Here is an 18,006-nt window from a genome sequence, read left to right on the forward strand (position 1 = left end):
ATCAGTGTAGAGCTATCACCACTTCCAGTGAAGTTTTAACCTCCCCCCCCCCAATTTGGATTACACTGTTAGATGCCTAAATACGACCTCCTTCTGTTGAATTTTAATCTTTCTTTCTAGGTGCTCTGGCTCCTCCATGGGACTCCATTTTTTCTTTGTTTTTCTATAGCATTATCACTTTGTCATTAAGACAAAATCATTATAATGAAGAACTAGCTGTAAACTGTTTTAATTGAAGAATGAAGCCTCAGCAGACAGAATGAATATATCCCATTTCCACTGTACAAAAGCAAGGATTTATTTCTGTATTTGTGTTTGTGTGCAGAGGGTGGGGTTGGGTTGGAGGGAAGGTTGTCTTTACTTTTATATACCAAAATTCATAAATGTCCAGAACACTGTAATTAAAACCTAAATGTGCTCTGCTTTGGAAATTAAATGCTGCGTGTTTATATCTGTTTTTGTGAAAGAGGGAACTAGTTATTGTGAAACATCAAGTGTATAAAATTGGGTGCGTATATACTCGCGTATAAGTCGACCCGCATATAAGTCAAGGCACCCAATTTTACCAAAAAAACCTGGGAAGTTTTATTGACTCGCATATAAGTCGAGGGTGGGAAAGGTCCATCAGGAGGCATGGTGCTGAGCTGGCAAAGGAGCCACAGCTGGAGGAAAGGAGCACCACAGAAGCCTTTGGGTGGCTTTTTAAGGAGGGACGAGGTGGGCACACATGGGTCTGGGGATAGGGAAAGCGGCTGAAGGCAGGAGAAAGTGAAGCAGAGAATGCCTCCAGACCTTTTAAGAAAACCATAGAGACAGGCTGCCCCGAGAGGCAGCTTCCCTGAAGCCAAGCTTCAGACTTAGAGCCTGCAAGAAAGAAAGCGTGAGTTAGTGAGGGAGACGAGTTAGTGAGGGAGCCTAAAAAAGGCTGAAAAACTCGACTTATACGCGAGTATATACGGTATAGACCTTCAAAAATGTTGTAAATAAATCTTTTCACCCAGAACTGTCTATCTCTTGGAAATTTTCCTCTCCCTGATTACATGGTTGTCACAGTAGGGCAAGGGTCTGTTAAAAGTATAGTGGAGACAAGTTATCAGAGGCCTCTGATGAAGTGACAAAAGGCATTGAAAAGAATGGAAAGTAGATTTTGAAAACCTACTTCTGTAGGAAAGAAAGCAACCAAATACTGGTCTTACACAAGAAATATGGCGGTTGGAATGCACTGTGTACCAAAGCCTTAGTGGATATTATTGTGAATGCTACAGTAAGTTTGGTTTCTCTTTGAATGGGAGGAAAGACACATTGCTTTGGATCCAGGAACGTGCAAGTGAAAATGTAAATGAAATTAATTCCATTTGTGCAAGAACTGGCACAACTCCTAAAAATACTTCTAGTGCCCAGAAATCAGTTGCATAAAGTGTTGGGCAACAGCTTAAGCTCAATTAGAAATTTTGTACTGTATCCAAACCAGTGATTTTATTTATTCTTCAAACAAGGATACACAATAAAGAGGGAGAAATTCACGGGAAAATGTTTGAGATACATGATTGGATCACACCTAAATTTTGTGCTTGGAAGTTCGACTTCCTTTCTTCCCCAATCCCATTGTAGCCTCTAATTTCTTATTGAAATGCTGTTGCTAGAAGAAGGGGGAATCCCAGCAGCAGCAGCATGGGAGGGGGGAAAATGAGAGGCTGTCACAGCACAGCAAAAATCGCCCTCACCCTCCCACTTGTACATACAGAACTTTTTCAAAGGAGCCAGCTCACTGCTTTGAACAGGGATCAAGGTAATTTACCATAACAGTTGTCTTGCAGTCTATTTGTATTCTGTGTCTGTTTCTGAGTTTTGGGAGATTTTTTTATTTCTGACATGGAACAGTTTAGGAATTTGAGGCAATTCAATATTGCAGACTGAGACAGTTTGTCTTGGTCACAGAGTCTTATAGACATTTCTCATATTCAGCAGAATCATATGATATAGCCCTTCTGGCAGTGACGTATGTATAGATTTTTTATGGGAGGGTTGGGGGTTGGGGCCACACCCCACCCACCCCTGGGGGCATGGTCATGCCTCCCCAAGCCCCGCCCCTAGCCTCAGTGCTTATAAAAGCAGTTCTCCGAGGCCAGGGATGGCAGGCTCCCCTGCCCCGCCCCCACCAGCTGGGCTCCCAGCTGGCAGTTGGCAGTCCCTTCTGTCCTCCCCTCTGGGCAGAGGCATAACTAGGGAAAATGGACCCTGGTGCAAAATCTGAGTTTTGCGCACACCCCCCCCCCCCCCAATGGGCGGCCGCTGTGATGCTGGAATCCACCCCCAAATAGCATCACTTTCAATCGTATTTAAACTATGGAGCCCAGATTCTCCTTTAAATCCACCTTAAAGGGAGAATCTGGGGTCCACAGTTAAAACAACATTGAAAGTGATGCTGTTTTGGGGTGGATTATCCCCCTCCCTGAAACAGCATCATTTTCAATGTTTAAACTGGGGGCATGCCGAAGAGGGTGGATTTAAAAGGAGACTCTGGGGACATTTGGGGGTTGCCTGCTGACAGGGGTGCAATTGTTAAGCTAGCAGCACCAAACTTTCAGGGTATCTTCAGGAGAATCTCCTGATGATACCACCCAGGTTTGGTGAAGTTTGGTTCAGCGGGTCCAAAGTTATGGATGCTCAAAAGGATAGCCCCATCTACTATTAGCTCCCATTGGAAACAATGGGGATGGGGCACCCATTTTGAACCCGATGAACCCTCCCCCCTTACCTACATCCTTGCCTTCTGGGAATGTACCACTACAGAAGTAAAGACTCACAGACCTGAATGCTCTTTAAAAAAAAAAAACTTTCTGTGCATAATTCTGACATCTGGAAGAAAACTAGACTGGTATGTTCCCTATATTCCAGCTTTCCATGGGTGAGGAGATTTTGAGTATGTATGTTTGTTTGTTTGGCCATGTAGGGTTGTTTTTTAAAAAATGTATAGCTTAGAAATGAGCTGAAATGTTTGATCTTGATACATTTTTTCATTCCCCCAAATGTTATAAACACTACTTGTGTGAGGGCATCCCTTGGGCTGGTCCTGGTGCATTATTCTCTGACTCATCATTTAATCTGGTATGCAGTGATGGGATTCAACAGGTTCACACCACTTTGGCAGAACCGGTTGTTAAAATGGTGCTTGTAAACAACCAATTGTTAAATTATTTGAATCCCACCACCGGAACCGGTTGTTAAATTAGTTGAATCCCACCACTGCTGGTATGCATTTGAATACATACAGCTGGTGTGTGCAGAATCAAGCCATTGGTCCTTCTAAGTCAGTATTGTCTGTTCAGACTAGCAACAGCTCTCCAGAGTTTTGGGCCTTTCATATCACCTACTATATGATCCTTAAATGGAGATGCCAGAGATTGAACTTGAGGTCTTCTGTATGCAAAGATGATGCTATACCCTGAGCCACAACTTTCCCCATTTTAGACCAGCAATATCAGGAGAACCTCCAAAAAACACAAGCCAATGTGATGAAATAACTCCATAAATGATGGGTGATTTTGTTCATTTGTACTGTATATGATTCAAGGCATCAAACTGATTTCATGTTGTATGTTGCACCAGTTTGTGAGATGTGCCATGTTCATAATTGTTCCATATGACAAACTGAATTACTACTTGTAGTGGAGATTAAATACGTAGTTTGTAATCTTGAATTGTAGTCAGAAATTAACAATATGGCTTGTTGTTCTTACTATTAGAAATGGGCACCATGTATAGTAGTAGAACCTACTATGGTGGTTTTGTCTAATAGCACTTCAGAAAACAATTATTAGTTTTCTTAAAGGATAGTTTTCATAAAGAGTAAAAATATCTCATATCTATTAAAGCATTATCCTCTCTAGGAAAAGAATGCTAAGCTTATCATCATCACATGAAGCCAGTGACAGATCTCTCTTATATATGAAATCAGAACCTTATCCAATTTTCCAAATCTCTTGCAGTGAAAAAGAAAAGGAACTGGCACAAACATGATACTGGTCAAACTACAGAAGTCAAACCTGTACAGAATGGGAGTCAGGTCTTCATAAAGGAGCTTCGAAGTCGAACATTCCCCAGGTGGGTTTTTCAATGATGTCTGTGATTTTATAATAATCCTTAGGTTGTAGACTGAACTGAAAAACATGTGGCTGTAAAAGTGGTGCTGGTTACAGCAGCAAGTTTTTCTTTGTAGATGTATGTTGCTAGTAATCCCACAGATCTGGGACTAAAAGTTGTCTGCACAGTTTCCACCAATAGTTTTTATTTTTCAAGGCATCTTGAAAAGGCACAAACCAAATTTTTGTATCCCTGCTAGTCAAAGGGATTGAGATTGCAACTTTCAAGGTAGAAATAAGTGACACTTTTGGTGAGGTTTTTAGAATGATCAGGTACCTTAAAGCAGTGGAAAGATACATAAGTTGTTCTACCTTCCAACGTGGCCTGCTTATCTGATTCTTAATTTTTTTAACATGTTTTTTGTCCTATTGTCAGAAAGCCTTGGATGTCCTCAAAATGAGATGTAGTTACAAATAAGCACAGGAGAGGGCAGTCATGTATTAGCTAGCGCATGGATGCCTTTATTAGGCAGTCTGTGTTTGACAACAAATATTCTTTGTTGCAGATTCTGTTGGTTCCTTTCTGCACATACCAGGTCAAGAAATTTGGGATAGCTGCTTGTTGTTCAGAACCACTCATGACAAAACTAGGTCACCAATCAAATTTCCCCAGCATTTCAATTAAAGCATGTATGTTACAAATAGAGCATTAACTAACATGGCATACTTAACCAGATGCTATTGGCACTTTATACTTGGGTGCAATCTGTAAACGTTCAAATATAAGTTCTTGTCTCTTTAAATTACTTAGAAACATTGTCCCCAGGATAAAATAGTATGTGAGCTTGTTAAAAAAAATAAGTCGAATATGGTCACTTTCTCCTTAATTTAATGTAATTTCCCACATCTCAGTTGGTGACCATTGAATAGAACTTATAGTTTTAACCATTTTGTACCTTTAGCACCTGTCATTTTCAAATTTGAAGCTTTTCAGGAGTTTTAGTCTAAAAGTGCTTTGCGTTCATTTGGCATGATTACTGAGAGCTAATTTATATGATAATTCTGTACTCAGGAATCCAGTTCCCAAGAACAAAATACGTGCATAATGACATTTGGATGTGTTTTGCCTACACATATGTATGAATGTGTGTTGGAGATGGTGGTAGAATCAGTACTCATTCATCAACATTTTGCAGGCAAAACTCATTATTCACAAATGTGGTGGCACTTATAGCAGCCTTATATCTTATATGCAGAAATTGTTCCTAAGAGAATAACAGAGAACATTTGATACTGTTATATCCTTTGTAATAATAATTATGCTATAACTATGATTTATGGCCCCATCAAAAGGAGGAGGCGAATCCACCTGTGGAAGCAGCACGCAGTCACACCGGCAGATTTGCCCTTTCCAGGGCACTTGCTCTGGTGGAGGGGCAAATCTTCCAGCGTGCAACTGCTGCAATCCTCCCTGGCACTGGGATGGGCCACCAGCATCCCGGCACTCTTGCCACCGCCAGCATAGCAAAGGCAGGCAGGGGGCATGGTCAGGGGAGGAGCTGACACTAGTCAGCTTCCTCCCAACCATTTGCCGCCTTACGCCAGTGGCCAATACTGTAGACTTAAGCCACAAAAAAGAGCCCCATGGGGAATTCTTAGTGATAGGGAAGCTTCTGCACTTTGCAAGCCTCCCCACACACCCAGGAAGCCTCTTATGGGAGTGTTGGTGTAGCATGGACATGGCCGGCCACCTGGCCGCTTGGATAGGACTTCAAGTTAATTTATTGTTCAAATTTAATAAAGCAGAAATACAATTTGTTTCAATAAGCATTATGAGATAAAATTAAAAAAACAGAATCAAATCAACAACAAAAGTATCAATAATACAGATATTTTTAACAACTATCTTGAACATGTTTTACTGTCAATCACATTCATAAGTCATATCAAACAGTTATTGTGTTTTTGTAATCTTCCTTAATTTCTAATGTATATATCTCCTTTCTACAGTTCTGTCCTAGAAAAAATGAGTTGCATATGTCATGCAGAAAACAGCAATTATTAGTTTATTGGTAGTGGAGGGTGCCATCAAGTTGCAGCCGACTTACGACCACTCTGTAGGGGTTTCAAGGCAAGAGGCAAACATATATGGTTTGCCATTGCCTGCTACTGCGTAGCAATCCTGGAATTCATCAAAGTAATAATTGGGGATGACCCTGTTTAGCTTCTGAGTTCTAATGAGATTGCAGTAGCCTGGGCAATCCAGGTCAGGGCACTGGTTCATTAAGTTATTTTATTGCTTTCACTTGCTCCTTATGTGCACAAAACTTCTAAACCAGGGAGAATCAGAATGCAGACTATGACTGTACATATAGAAATTATTCAAGTGGCATCCTATTGCATCTAAATATGAAGTGATAGAACAGATTCCCAGGCCATACTGGATGCATATGCACTTTACACCTGCTGTCCTTTCGAATGCTCACAAGTCAGCATACTGGGATATCCTTACTCAGTTTCTCCAGAAAACTATCCACCACAAGACTGCTTGCTGGTCAGTGTGTGCTCAGAAGTTTTGTTAACAAGCTGGAGAAGACCACTAGTCCTCGATGATTAGCACTCACACAATTGAAATCAAATATCTGGCTGCCTGGTTAAACAAACAAAATGTTTTATGCCAGGGACATCTTAATGTAGAGAAAGGTACAGTGATCTTCATGTTGTTTGTTCTGTAATAAAACAAGAGTAAATATTGACTATGGGTATGAAGGCATTTGTTTAATCAGACCTCAAAATGTGTTTGTATTTCTAGTGCTGAAGACGTGGTAGTAAAAGTTAGTGGAAGCCAACTAACAGTTGAATATTTGGAAGAAAATGGATTCACAGAACCGATCCTCATTCCAAAGAAGGATGGCCTGGGGTTATCAGTACCTGCACCAACATTTTATGTTAGCGATGTTGAAAACTATGTTGGTATGTATTTTTCCTGGGTCTGTTCAAACAATGCATAGAAGAATACATACATAGAATAATATGCACAAGGGGATTTGATTCCTTAATGGTAATATGGCTTTATGCAACTAGTAACAATGGATGGCAAAATGACAGGCAGCCAAATCTGGAGGTGGGGGTGAATCCACCTCTTAAACTGGCAGAAATGCCCTTCTGAAAATCCAAAATAATCTGACAGCCATTTTCAACCTATCTTCTAATGAGAATGCATTTTTGCTTGCCCATCCATGGTCCCTTAGCGGATTTTATTGCATGACCTGAGTGCTCCTTGACATCTGCTGATTCCATCTCTGCCTTGCAGCTGAAATAATCCCATCTTTCTCAGAAGTGCTGTGATTAAGAGAGAAACAAGAGAGTTAACCTGTTATTTGGCATACTAAACAACACATAGCATAAATGCCTGCTAATTGCCTTTAACCATGGATGTGTAAAGTTTCTGAAGTAGCATGGCATAACTTTTGGATCAGACCTTGACTTACAGTAAACCTGAAGATATTTCTAGCAACAGAGTTATAGTGTATTGGAATTCAGCCTATTATTTTTAAAGGCCTTCCAGAAATGACAGGAAGTTCTAGTCAAAAATAGCAAAGAAAATCATTATTGGTAAAAATTTAAATGACAGGCATGATGTCACTAGGTGTGCATTCAGTACAAGAAAACTGATTTGCTCACAACCAACTCAGTGATCACACGTAAAAGTTATCTCACTCTATAATTTCTACGTTTATATGTTACTAGACTATCTCATGCAGTTGTGTGGTGAGCTGAAATGGAGTTCACGTCAGATTGGTCAGAATTGAATTATTTTAGAAAGTTTATAAGAATTTGTTTGATGATAATACTATATAGCTTTTCCCTTTTTTGTATATTTCATTAAGTGTTCTGAAAGAAAAATATATAACTCTTTTTTAAATTATCACATATTTGCTCATTTTTCCTCCATGAAAATTTGGGTGACATAGAGCCCCATTCAAGGTGGGCCCCCGAATCTGCCACTGGAGGTGGTATGGAGCACACCAGCAGATTTGCCCTCTCTGAGACTCTTGCCCCAGTGGAGGAATGGATTTGTTGGTAGGGGGCTGCTGTGGTCCTTTATGGTAGTCAAATGCATTGGAAAGTGCCACACCAGTGTTCCTGTTCCAGCCGCCAGCATAGTGGGGATGGTCTAGATATGTGGCCAGAGGAGGAGCCAAGCCTAGTCAGTTTCCACCCAGCCACTGCCTCAACAACGCCTGGCTTTGGATTCATGTACCTTTTTGGTGGCATAAATCCATTAAGCCCAGTGGGGGCTTTCTGGTTGCAAGGACTTTTTTGTGTGTTTTTGCCTCCCCATGCAGCTGGGAAGCCCTCTTGAGAATGGTGGGGCAGAGCTGCTGTTGCACTACATCCGAATACCTGGCCCTTTGGCTGGGGCTGTCATTTGGTTTCCCCCCTCCTCTGTTTTATCCAATCAGTTACCCTGTAATGTAAGCTAAGAGAAAAGAGTAGTCCATGCTCATTGAGTAAGTGTAATAACTGAGTGAAGATTTGAACCCCAGTCTTCTAAGATGTAGTCCTACACTGTAACACTACACCACATGAGATATCTTGTGGTGTAACGCTACACCACATGAGATATCTTGTGTTTTTATCCTGCCCTTCCTCCCCCGAGCTGAGAGCAGTACCCGTGATTATACCCCATTTTATCAATAAAACAAAAGATACTTAGAAAAGGAGGAAGTATAAACATATAACCCCAATTTTATAACTAAAGTAATAAGAGGAGATGAAGGAAATATTGTGCATAGAAATGAGTAAGAGTATGGTTGTTGTGGTCTGTGTGGCCGTGGTCTGGTAGATCTTGTTCCTAATGTTTTGCCTGCATCTGTGGCTGGCATCTTCAGAGGTGTATCACAGAGGGAAGTCTGTTACACACAGGAACCAGAACAGACTGGTTTCCAGGAATGCTCCCATCACTGAGCCAAACTCCTGCTTGGACAAGCTGCTGGACAACAAGTGCTTCTATGTCTAAACTGCGATACTGCAAAACCTTTGTGTAGTTTCAATTATGTGCTAGAGTCATTAAAAGATAAGTCAGATAAACAGCATTAGGTGTTGTGCATAGAACCAGGAGAAGACACATTTCTTCAGATTTATGTTGTATTATTTTTACCTAAGTTTCAACAGTAACTTGTCATGTTGCATAGAGGAGGTTTAGTGTTTGAGAAATGCTAACCCTGAGCCCTTTAATTATGATAAAGTAGTTAAGCTTTTCTTTGGATGTTATGCAACTCATGAGTAACTGCTTTGCCTGTGCATGTGCAATGCCTGTGTAACCTCAGCTTGTGGTTTCTGTGGGGAAGAACTTGGAATGAATCTTGCAAAACAATTTAAAACAAATTTTCTTCTTTTTAATTTTTTTGCTTAACATATATATCAACATAGAACCCAGTAATACAACAAAACCATGATCTTATTCAAGTTTCACAATTAACATACCCTCTTTTCACAGCTTGCCAATCCCAAGTCCTTTTCTTCCCTTTTGTAGTGCCTAGGAAGTCTCCAGGTGAACTCTTGGAGCACTGGTTTCAAAGGTGAAGGTCCCAAGAAAACTCCCATCAGATAACATAGCCCTGAAACAATAAAGTCTAACATTTTCAATTCAGAACTCCCTCTGTTAGCACGAGCTGGGTTCCCTTCAGCCCCTAGCAGGAAGCAAGGATAGATTGTGCACAGACCCTCAGCTAATAAGCCACAGCCAAAACAAAATTAAAGAAATAATTTTATTCTGACCAGCGTGGGTCTTGTCAGCACTGAGAGCCGCGCTTGACTGAACAAAATCAGGGTTTTTTAAAGGGTTTCTACAGGGTACATCAAAGAGAAAACTTACACATTTCAAAAGACTTATGTTCACATCAAACACATCAGGATCTCCTCAATGTTCCCAAATAGCGGCAATGTTTAGAAACAATATAACACTGATTGCAAGAATTTACACCTCTGACATCCCTGATTGCAGCATCCCTTATTTTCAGATGTTCTGTATGTCTGTCCTTGTGAAAACAAAAGAAACTCAGAGTTCTGACAAAGCTCTGTTCTGCATTTCGAGGTGTCAGATGAATGTTGCCATCCTGGCAGTTGGGGATACTCTGCATGTGCTACGTGCTCTGCCGGTTTGCAGCTTATGGAAGCATCTTTAAGCTGTTGGGGAAGCTAGTGTTGGCCTATTCCTTTAGACAGAAATATTTTCCTCTTGCTGTGTGACCAGCTAGCTAGGTCCAGTCCTGCTGGTCACACCTCCCTTACTAGTTCCTGTACAAACATCACAGTTACCTTAAACAAGGTGTTAAGAGCCTATAATTAAATTTCAATCTCCCAGCCAAACGGCCTTGCTTCCCTCTTCTGCTTTCCAAACATGCTCCACCTCTTCTGTTTCTATGTAGTGATTATACTTGGACAGTTTTAAATCAGTCCTGTGTCCAAACTGTCCTCAACACATGTGTACTGTTTTGTATCTCATCGTTTCATAGTGCGTATGCGATGTGAATCACTCTTCCTAAAAGCAATGCCTGGTGATGACAAATTGCAACCCAAACAGTATTGCATACTCTACTGCCTGTAAGTTGTTTTAGATCCAGTTTCACATTCCTCTTTCTCTTTCTCTTTCAGGACCAGAAAGGAGCGTTGATGTCACTGATGTCACAAAACAAAAAGATTGCAAGATGAAACTGAAGGAGTTTGTTGATTACTATTATAGCACTAACAGAAAAAGAGTCCTCAACGTAACTAACTTGGAATTTTCAGATACCAGGTGAGAGTTGCCTGACCCCAAAGAGTTTGATTTGAATTTTCTGATATCCTGAAGCATCACCAAATTTCAAGAGGTGGTTTTTGTGGGTGTGGGGAGGAGGTATTTATTTCTCCTCCATCCTAGTTTTAATTTTAACATTTTAAAAATCATGTACTTATACAGATTTTCATAACAGATTTGATCATCTAGTGCTGCAGTTTTGTTATTTCTTGGTTTTGGTTGTTCCATGGTCCTGTGTTTAGGTGAAGTATAAGACTACTGTCTTATCACAGCTGTTTTGACTCTGCATACATTTTGTTCATGTGCAAATTTGTTGTTTTTTGTCAAAGCACAGTCGTATGAATTCAAATGAGAATGAATTCATCTTCTGACCTCAAATGAGAGTTATAATCAAAACAGACTATCTTCCTTAGAAACAGTCTACTCACTTTTTCAATTGTACTGTGGTAAAGATGTGTAAATGAGTTTGTTGTGATTATGAATATATTTTGCACAAGTTGTGGCATTCAAAATGTCAGTGTGCTACCATTTGTGATTCATCCTTTTGTATCTTTTGATGTTCATATAAAATGTTTTTATTAGTTGCAAATGTCTTTAGGTTTAAGATATTGACCATCACTTCTAGTTAGAAGTTTTACTTATGTTTCCAACCACAAGAATGTTGAGCCTGAACCAGAGAGAGACCTAGCTTGAAATGCCACTTGATTATATCACATGGTGATCCATGCTACTGAAACCTATTACAATGACCTTTACATACTTCTCAGAAACTCCTGTTGGATCAAAATGTGGCAGAAAGGTTCTTCTTCAGATCAGCTGCTTGGAACAAATAACTCTAGTTCTGTGTCAGTTGCACTAACTAAATTTGACTGCTCAATTTTCCTGGCCCACATATTTATTGAACCCCATCTCACATTTCCTCATGCTCTCAACTTAAGCTACCTTACAGGATTAGGTTGTTATAAGAGCGTAAAACAGAGTACTCCCCATGTGTATCATTCTGGGTTTCCCAGAGGAAGGATTGGGAAGTTGAATGTGCAGATGGATTCTACATATGTGGTTTCATAACTTGATCCATCTTCAGAGCACCGAAACACAGCCCAATATGTCAAGCTGGGATCCTACTATTTAGCTTTTTGAGAGGGAAATGAAGATTTCATTAATTTTCTCTCTGCTTCTCTTCAACATCAAGTGCGGTGTAGCTACATACAGTTGTTACCCTAGGTAAGCAGTTCCCATTTAATTGTGGGAATTAACTGCAGAGATAGGGCGGGGGGTGGGGGGACTGATAACCTGGGTAAATCCTGGATAAAACTCTCAAATGAACAGGCAGTTGTATGATTAACAAATTGTATTTTTGTTAATCATAAAATCCTTCAGATAAAAATTACAGGTGTTAGTGAAATTTAATCCTAGTGCCTAAAAATTGCAAGGCTAGATATCAAGTGAATCTATGTAGAATGGAGTTCCCTAAGTATGCTGACTCCGCAAACAGCATCTTCTCCATTGCAGTCACCCACATCACTTTTGTATGTTGAGACACATGTAAAAGGGCCTCCCTAGCAGATATTAACTCTATAACAGGAACATATAGAATAAGGTAGGTAGCATTTTTTTGTGTGAGGCTTCAGGCTATTACAGTTAGGATGCACAAAAGGGAACAAAGACAAACAACAGCAGTGAAGAAAGCAATCCTTTATCTATCCTGATCCCAGGCCATTCAAGGGCTTTAAAGTAGCTTGAATAATGCCACTTGATTATATCACATGGATTGGTGTGGTTTTTGCAGCCAGCAAATAGGGAGAGTTTCCCTCCCTGTTTATTGGTTGTATACTATCTTGCACATGCATAAATGCAGGTGGGGATACAATAAGTATGACATAACACAAGCATCTACCATGCTTTTTTCCTTATATTTCCATTTGTTCAAGATCATTAGTGCAAGCAGAAATTTTGCGCTGAATCCAACACAAAGAGTGGGAATTTTTTCATTCCCTACCATATTTAGCATTACTTTTTAGAGTAAAAACAGCTAAAGTTCCCTGGATAGATCAAATGAATAGGCTGACATTGTTGTACAGAGCATGGAACCGTTTCTAGACAAAGTATTTATCTCTGCTTTTCAGTCTGAGAACATTTTCTTCTGTGTGCATCATTGGTAAGGAAGGGAGGAATTTATGATTTGCTGAACCATATAATTTAAATTTACTTTTCTTCCTTTTAGAACTTTTGGGTAACCTGCCCAGTCATAAAAAGATTATTATCAGGCAAGAAAATGGTTCTTTATAAACAGAGAAAATGATAAGCTTTGGCCAAAAAAACCCCAATGGTTGTTTGAGAAGAGAATGCCATATTATTGGAGAAGAGAAATGAGTGATAATTAATGCAGATTACAGAAAGGCTGAAGGATAATTGCAAGATCATTTCTTTTGTAGTATCCATAGTTCTCTAGGCTGTATTTATTGTTTTAATAATGTAACTCCCTTCCTTGCACACAAAGGATCAAAAGCAGTTTCAGAGCTCTGTGATTATTTTTCAATAGGTATTCTATAGCCTTTTCTCTGTCTGCAGAGACAATAGCGACAGGAGGCATTTTATTCTTGGGGATTGTAGGAATGATCACTCACATGTTGCTGATTTAATCATTGGCTAGCAAATACTTTATTTCTCAACAAAGAGCATGTCACTTTAAGTGGATCCAAGGTTCAATTGTGACTTGGAGAATGAAAGACACAGTGAATCTATAAAGAACATTTTAGAGTGAAGCGCTCATTTAAGAGGTGTTTTAAAAATGAAAATAAACTTTAAACAGCCATATCCATTGAATTAACCAACAAGCAGTTAAACATCTATATAAGCTAGCACTGAGGGAAATGGAAATGTTCTTTGCTGTCACATGGAGTACATTTAACTTACATTGAAGACTACCTATGGTCATGTGACTAGAGTTATTGAATAATAAACTTGAGGATGATAATTTTCATTTTTGTTATAATTGTTTATTTGGATTGTTTTGTTATACAGTTGCTTTGCAGGGACATCCCTTATATTTCATATAATAATGTTCTGTAGAAGTTTTATCTAGTACTTACTTTTTTGGGTACTTGAAAACTAGTTGAGAATTAGCCCAGAAATAGCTGATTCTAGGCCTGCAGTTGTACTTCATACTAATTCTTTCTTATTTTTAATAATTAAAACAGAATGTCCAGCTTTGTAGAGTCTCCAGATATAGTGAAAAAGCTGTCTTGGGTAGAAAATCATTGGCCCGATGATGCTTTGCTTGCAAAACCTAAAGTGACCAAATACTGCCTGATATGCGTGAAGGATAGCTACACAGATTTTCACATAGACTCTGGTGGAGCTTCTGCCTGGTACCATGTCCTGAAAGTAAGACTCTTCTTATTTCCCAGTATTTAATACTTAATCATGTCCTAGAATTTTTACAAGATCATCTTGAAAGCTAAGATATAAGGGGTTGCAAAAAGGGCAGCCATTTTGCTTTTATAAAAAACTTATATGAAGCAGTATCATCTGTTCTGGAGAAGTTGAAGGTTTCTTCTCTGATAAGTAGGTAGGTTGCCTGTAATGAGGGAGGAGAAGGAAAGGAGAGAATGGCACCTTGCAAGACCTTGAATCTGGGTGTTTGGTTGCTCTCTCCAAAGAGAATATCAGCCCTTCCACTTAAAAGTATAGGTTGCCTATTTTCAAGAAAGCTCTTATCACCCTCCCCAACTTGTCGTCTGCGACATTGTCAGTGACTGAAAGGAAGGCATTTGCCTCTTCTTACTGTTGTGTCATGCCCATTTCCAACTTGAATCAGAGAAGCAGCACTTCAGTTATATAGAATGAGGGCTCTCCCCAAGTCAGTGATTTTTGTTGTGAACTGTCCTGAACAAGGGGAGGGGAGGGTAGACATAACACACATTATTATATATAATTATTATTCATGAATATGATTGAAAGAAATGCTTTGCACAAAAAAAAAGCCAGTCACCACAATTCTGTTTGGCTGGAACATGGAACATGTGTCAAGTATGTATCTGAATACTAAATCATAAAATTGAAAAATGAGAACTGAAAACAGTCAACAACACTACCCCAGCATTTCTAGAAAATGGCCAGAACTAGTGGCCTAGTCTATTTGTGTCTAAAATTTTATTTGGATTTGTTATCCTTATGAGGATACAGACACAAGGCATCCTCAGACTGGGTTTTGATAAGTTACCTTGCAAATGTGCACCACTATCTGACATACCAAAGCAAAGTGTTTAAAGTATACGTGGTTCTGCAGATATGTTAAATGGTTTTAATTTCTTTGGATAATCAAAGCAACTGTTCTGTTTTAGGGAGAAAAAATATTCTATCTCATCAAGCCGACCTCAGCAAACATTTCTTTATATGAGCGCTGGCAGTCGGCAGCAAATCATAGTGAGATGTTTTTTGCCGACCAGGTGGATAAATGTTACAAATGCACAGTTAAACAAGGACAAACACTTTTCATCCCTTCAGGTGAGCTACTGATGAAACCCAACACATTTATGTTCATTCCACCTATTGCTTTAAATTTGTAAAAAGTGTGTCAGAAGTGAAGTAGAATAATATGAAGTTGTATAATTTAAATTTCTGCCCGATAAAATTACAAGCTGGTAACCTTTAAATTGTAGCTAGATTGCCAGCATGCGAACCTGTGGTTTGTTTACACTTTGAATATAAAAACTTCTATCAGGACAAGCAAAGGCAGCAGACTGTATAACAGAAAGTCCTTACCGGTTTCCCAATCATGTGTTTCCTTTTATAAGCCAGATTGGGGACAGTTTACCCTGCCACTTTGTTCAATTTAATTTATTTAAAATAAATACTCCCTAAATTCTCCACCATGAAGAGACAGTTGAGTGCAGACGCTCAGATCCAGTAATACTTCCAAGTTCTTTACTGAATCTGTCCATTTCAAATTCAAGTTCTTTACTGAATCTATCCACTTCAAATTCATCCTGTCTGACATAAACAGTAGGACACTCATTTTACCAGCCAACTTCACTTTCATCTTATCTGGCATTAACTTCAGCTTGTTCATCTTCATCCAGTCAACCACAGCCTCAAGAGAATGGTGAAAAAACAAAATGCCAGCAACATATTGATAAAACTCAACATACTGATAAAACTCAGCTGCTCTCTACAACACTTACATAAGCAGTAAGCAACAGAGGGAAAAGAACAGATCCATGGGGTGTCCAACATATTGGCTTCCAAGAAGAGGAATGCACATCTTCTCTCCACTCTACTTGCTATGATATGAAACATTTTAACCTCTTACTCCAATTGGCATTCAAGTAACACAATAGAATAGCATAACCTGATTATTAAACACTACCAGTACATTTTATTTTCATTTATAGTCTGCCTTTCTAAAAGTGGACTGAAGGTAGATTACAAAGACAAAAGAACTGTTCAGTCAATCAGTAAGCCAATTTTAAAATGTAATGTTTCAATGATAACATTTGTATTAAATAGCAAATATTCCTAGTGAAACAATCAGTAAACCAATCAGTAAACAGATTACAGAGTATGATTGCCAATGCACAGTAGAAGCATGGGGACTTTCTTAATAGTTTCAGACAGACTGATCTATAATGTGGAAGCCAATGCACATGAATGGGCAATTGCAAATTTTCCCATTTGCAGTGGTACTTTCAGAAGGCTTTGCTCTGATGAGTGAAGTTGTAAATGCAGAATATATCAGGAGAGGTGACCCTGTGAGTACATGGGCTTTGTAGGTGATCAGTCTATTTCATGCCCAGAACTCGGTATGAAGCCAGACAGAGATTTGATTTGCAGGTGATGAGGGAAAGGCTAAACTACCCAGCAGTGGCTTGGCTACAATGGGGACATCTGGAGACAAACCCCTGGGGGTGCCCCATCAAGTCATGTGGGGGGGCGGAAAATCACCCCCACACTTCAGGCCAAGAGGCAGGCCTCATCCTGCCCCTCAGGCAGCATATGACCCAGTCGTGGCATGGAGCAGCCAGGTGCTGCCCAGGCAGGCCTCTTGGCCCATTGGCTGGCTTGGCTGCTGCCCAAGGAGTGGATCAAGGCCTGCCCAGCAGTGCCTGGCTGCTCCATTCTGCAGCTCGGTGGTTGGCCCGCCCCCCAGGCAGCCCTGCTCCTCTTAAAGAGGGACGTGCCGCCCCAGCCTAAGCCTTGGCCCTTCCCACCCTGCCAGGTAAATTGGGTGGGGGGTGGGGCACAGCGCAGGGGGCCATGGGGGATGGGGGCAGAAAACACAGAGTCTGCCCCGGGCTCAGTTTTCCCAGCTATGCCTCTGCATGAGTTCTCCACAGCAACTCTTACCCTTCTCCCATTTGGCATCTGTGTTATGATGCTTTTGGCCTGGCAGCCAAATATCTAGCTACAAAGGTAATTTTGGCTCTTGGCAAGTAACTGAACTTATTTTGCACCCTTATTTGATATGAAACTAAATGATCCTCCAACCTCCTTGAAAAAAAGAGTAGGAATCAGAGATGATAATTTTAATGTAAAAACTAATCCATTGATTTGTTTATTTAAGATGATAAATTTAATGATAAATACTCGCCCATGACCAGAAATGCTGGAAAGCACTTATTGCCTGATATGCTACTTATCATGATGGATTTGATGATTTGATTCCTATGCTACTCTCTCTATCAAGACAGGCTCATCATCATACATATTTCAAATAAAGCATATACCACAACATACAAAATTATAACAATAGATAATAAAACAACATAACAATAAAAACGTGGTCCCTTAAATCAACTCTCAGAAGGGGGAACAATTAAAATTTCTGATTTCAATGTTGCAACTCCTCCCCCATCTCCATCAATTAATACATCCAAAACAAACTAAAGGGGAGGAAAGTTGGAAAAACCGTTTCCGCCCTCAACCCTACGCTGGAGGAACTGTTCCATCTTACAGGTCCTGCAGATTTGTGCTAAGTTCCAAAAGACATGACAGTTTTAATTTTGCTTATTCTCCTGGGATATGTAAACACATTGTATATGTATTATATAAAAAGGAAATGCAGAATAAACAGCATATCATAAGTAATAAGGCAGTTCAATATTTTAAAGACTTCAGTGT

The 18,006-nt window shown here is 39.8% G+C and overlaps 1 protein-coding gene across 1 annotated transcript in view; it reads left to right on the forward strand.

Moving 5' to 3' along the window:
- The window catches only part of PHF2 (PHD finger protein 2), a 159,399-nt gene that overhangs the window by 94,737 nt on the left and 46,656 nt on the right, over positions 1-18,006 (forward strand). The window contains exons 3-7 of the mRNA XM_048488427.1: positions 3,990-4,104; positions 6,895-7,055; positions 10,743-10,884; positions 14,085-14,271; positions 15,231-15,393. Coding sequence (XP_048344384.1) covers positions 3,990-4,104; positions 6,895-7,055; positions 10,743-10,884; positions 14,085-14,271; positions 15,231-15,393 — 768 coding nt within the window. The remainder of the gene's footprint in view (positions 1-3,989; positions 4,105-6,894; positions 7,056-10,742; positions 10,885-14,084; positions 14,272-15,230; positions 15,394-18,006) is intronic.

This window comes from Sphaerodactylus townsendi, linkage group LG03 (genome assembly GCF_021028975.2).
Source record: "Sphaerodactylus townsendi isolate TG3544 linkage group LG03, MPM_Stown_v2.3, whole genome shotgun sequence".
Taxonomy (NCBI): Eukaryota; Metazoa; Chordata; class Lepidosauria; order Squamata; family Sphaerodactylidae; genus Sphaerodactylus; species Sphaerodactylus townsendi.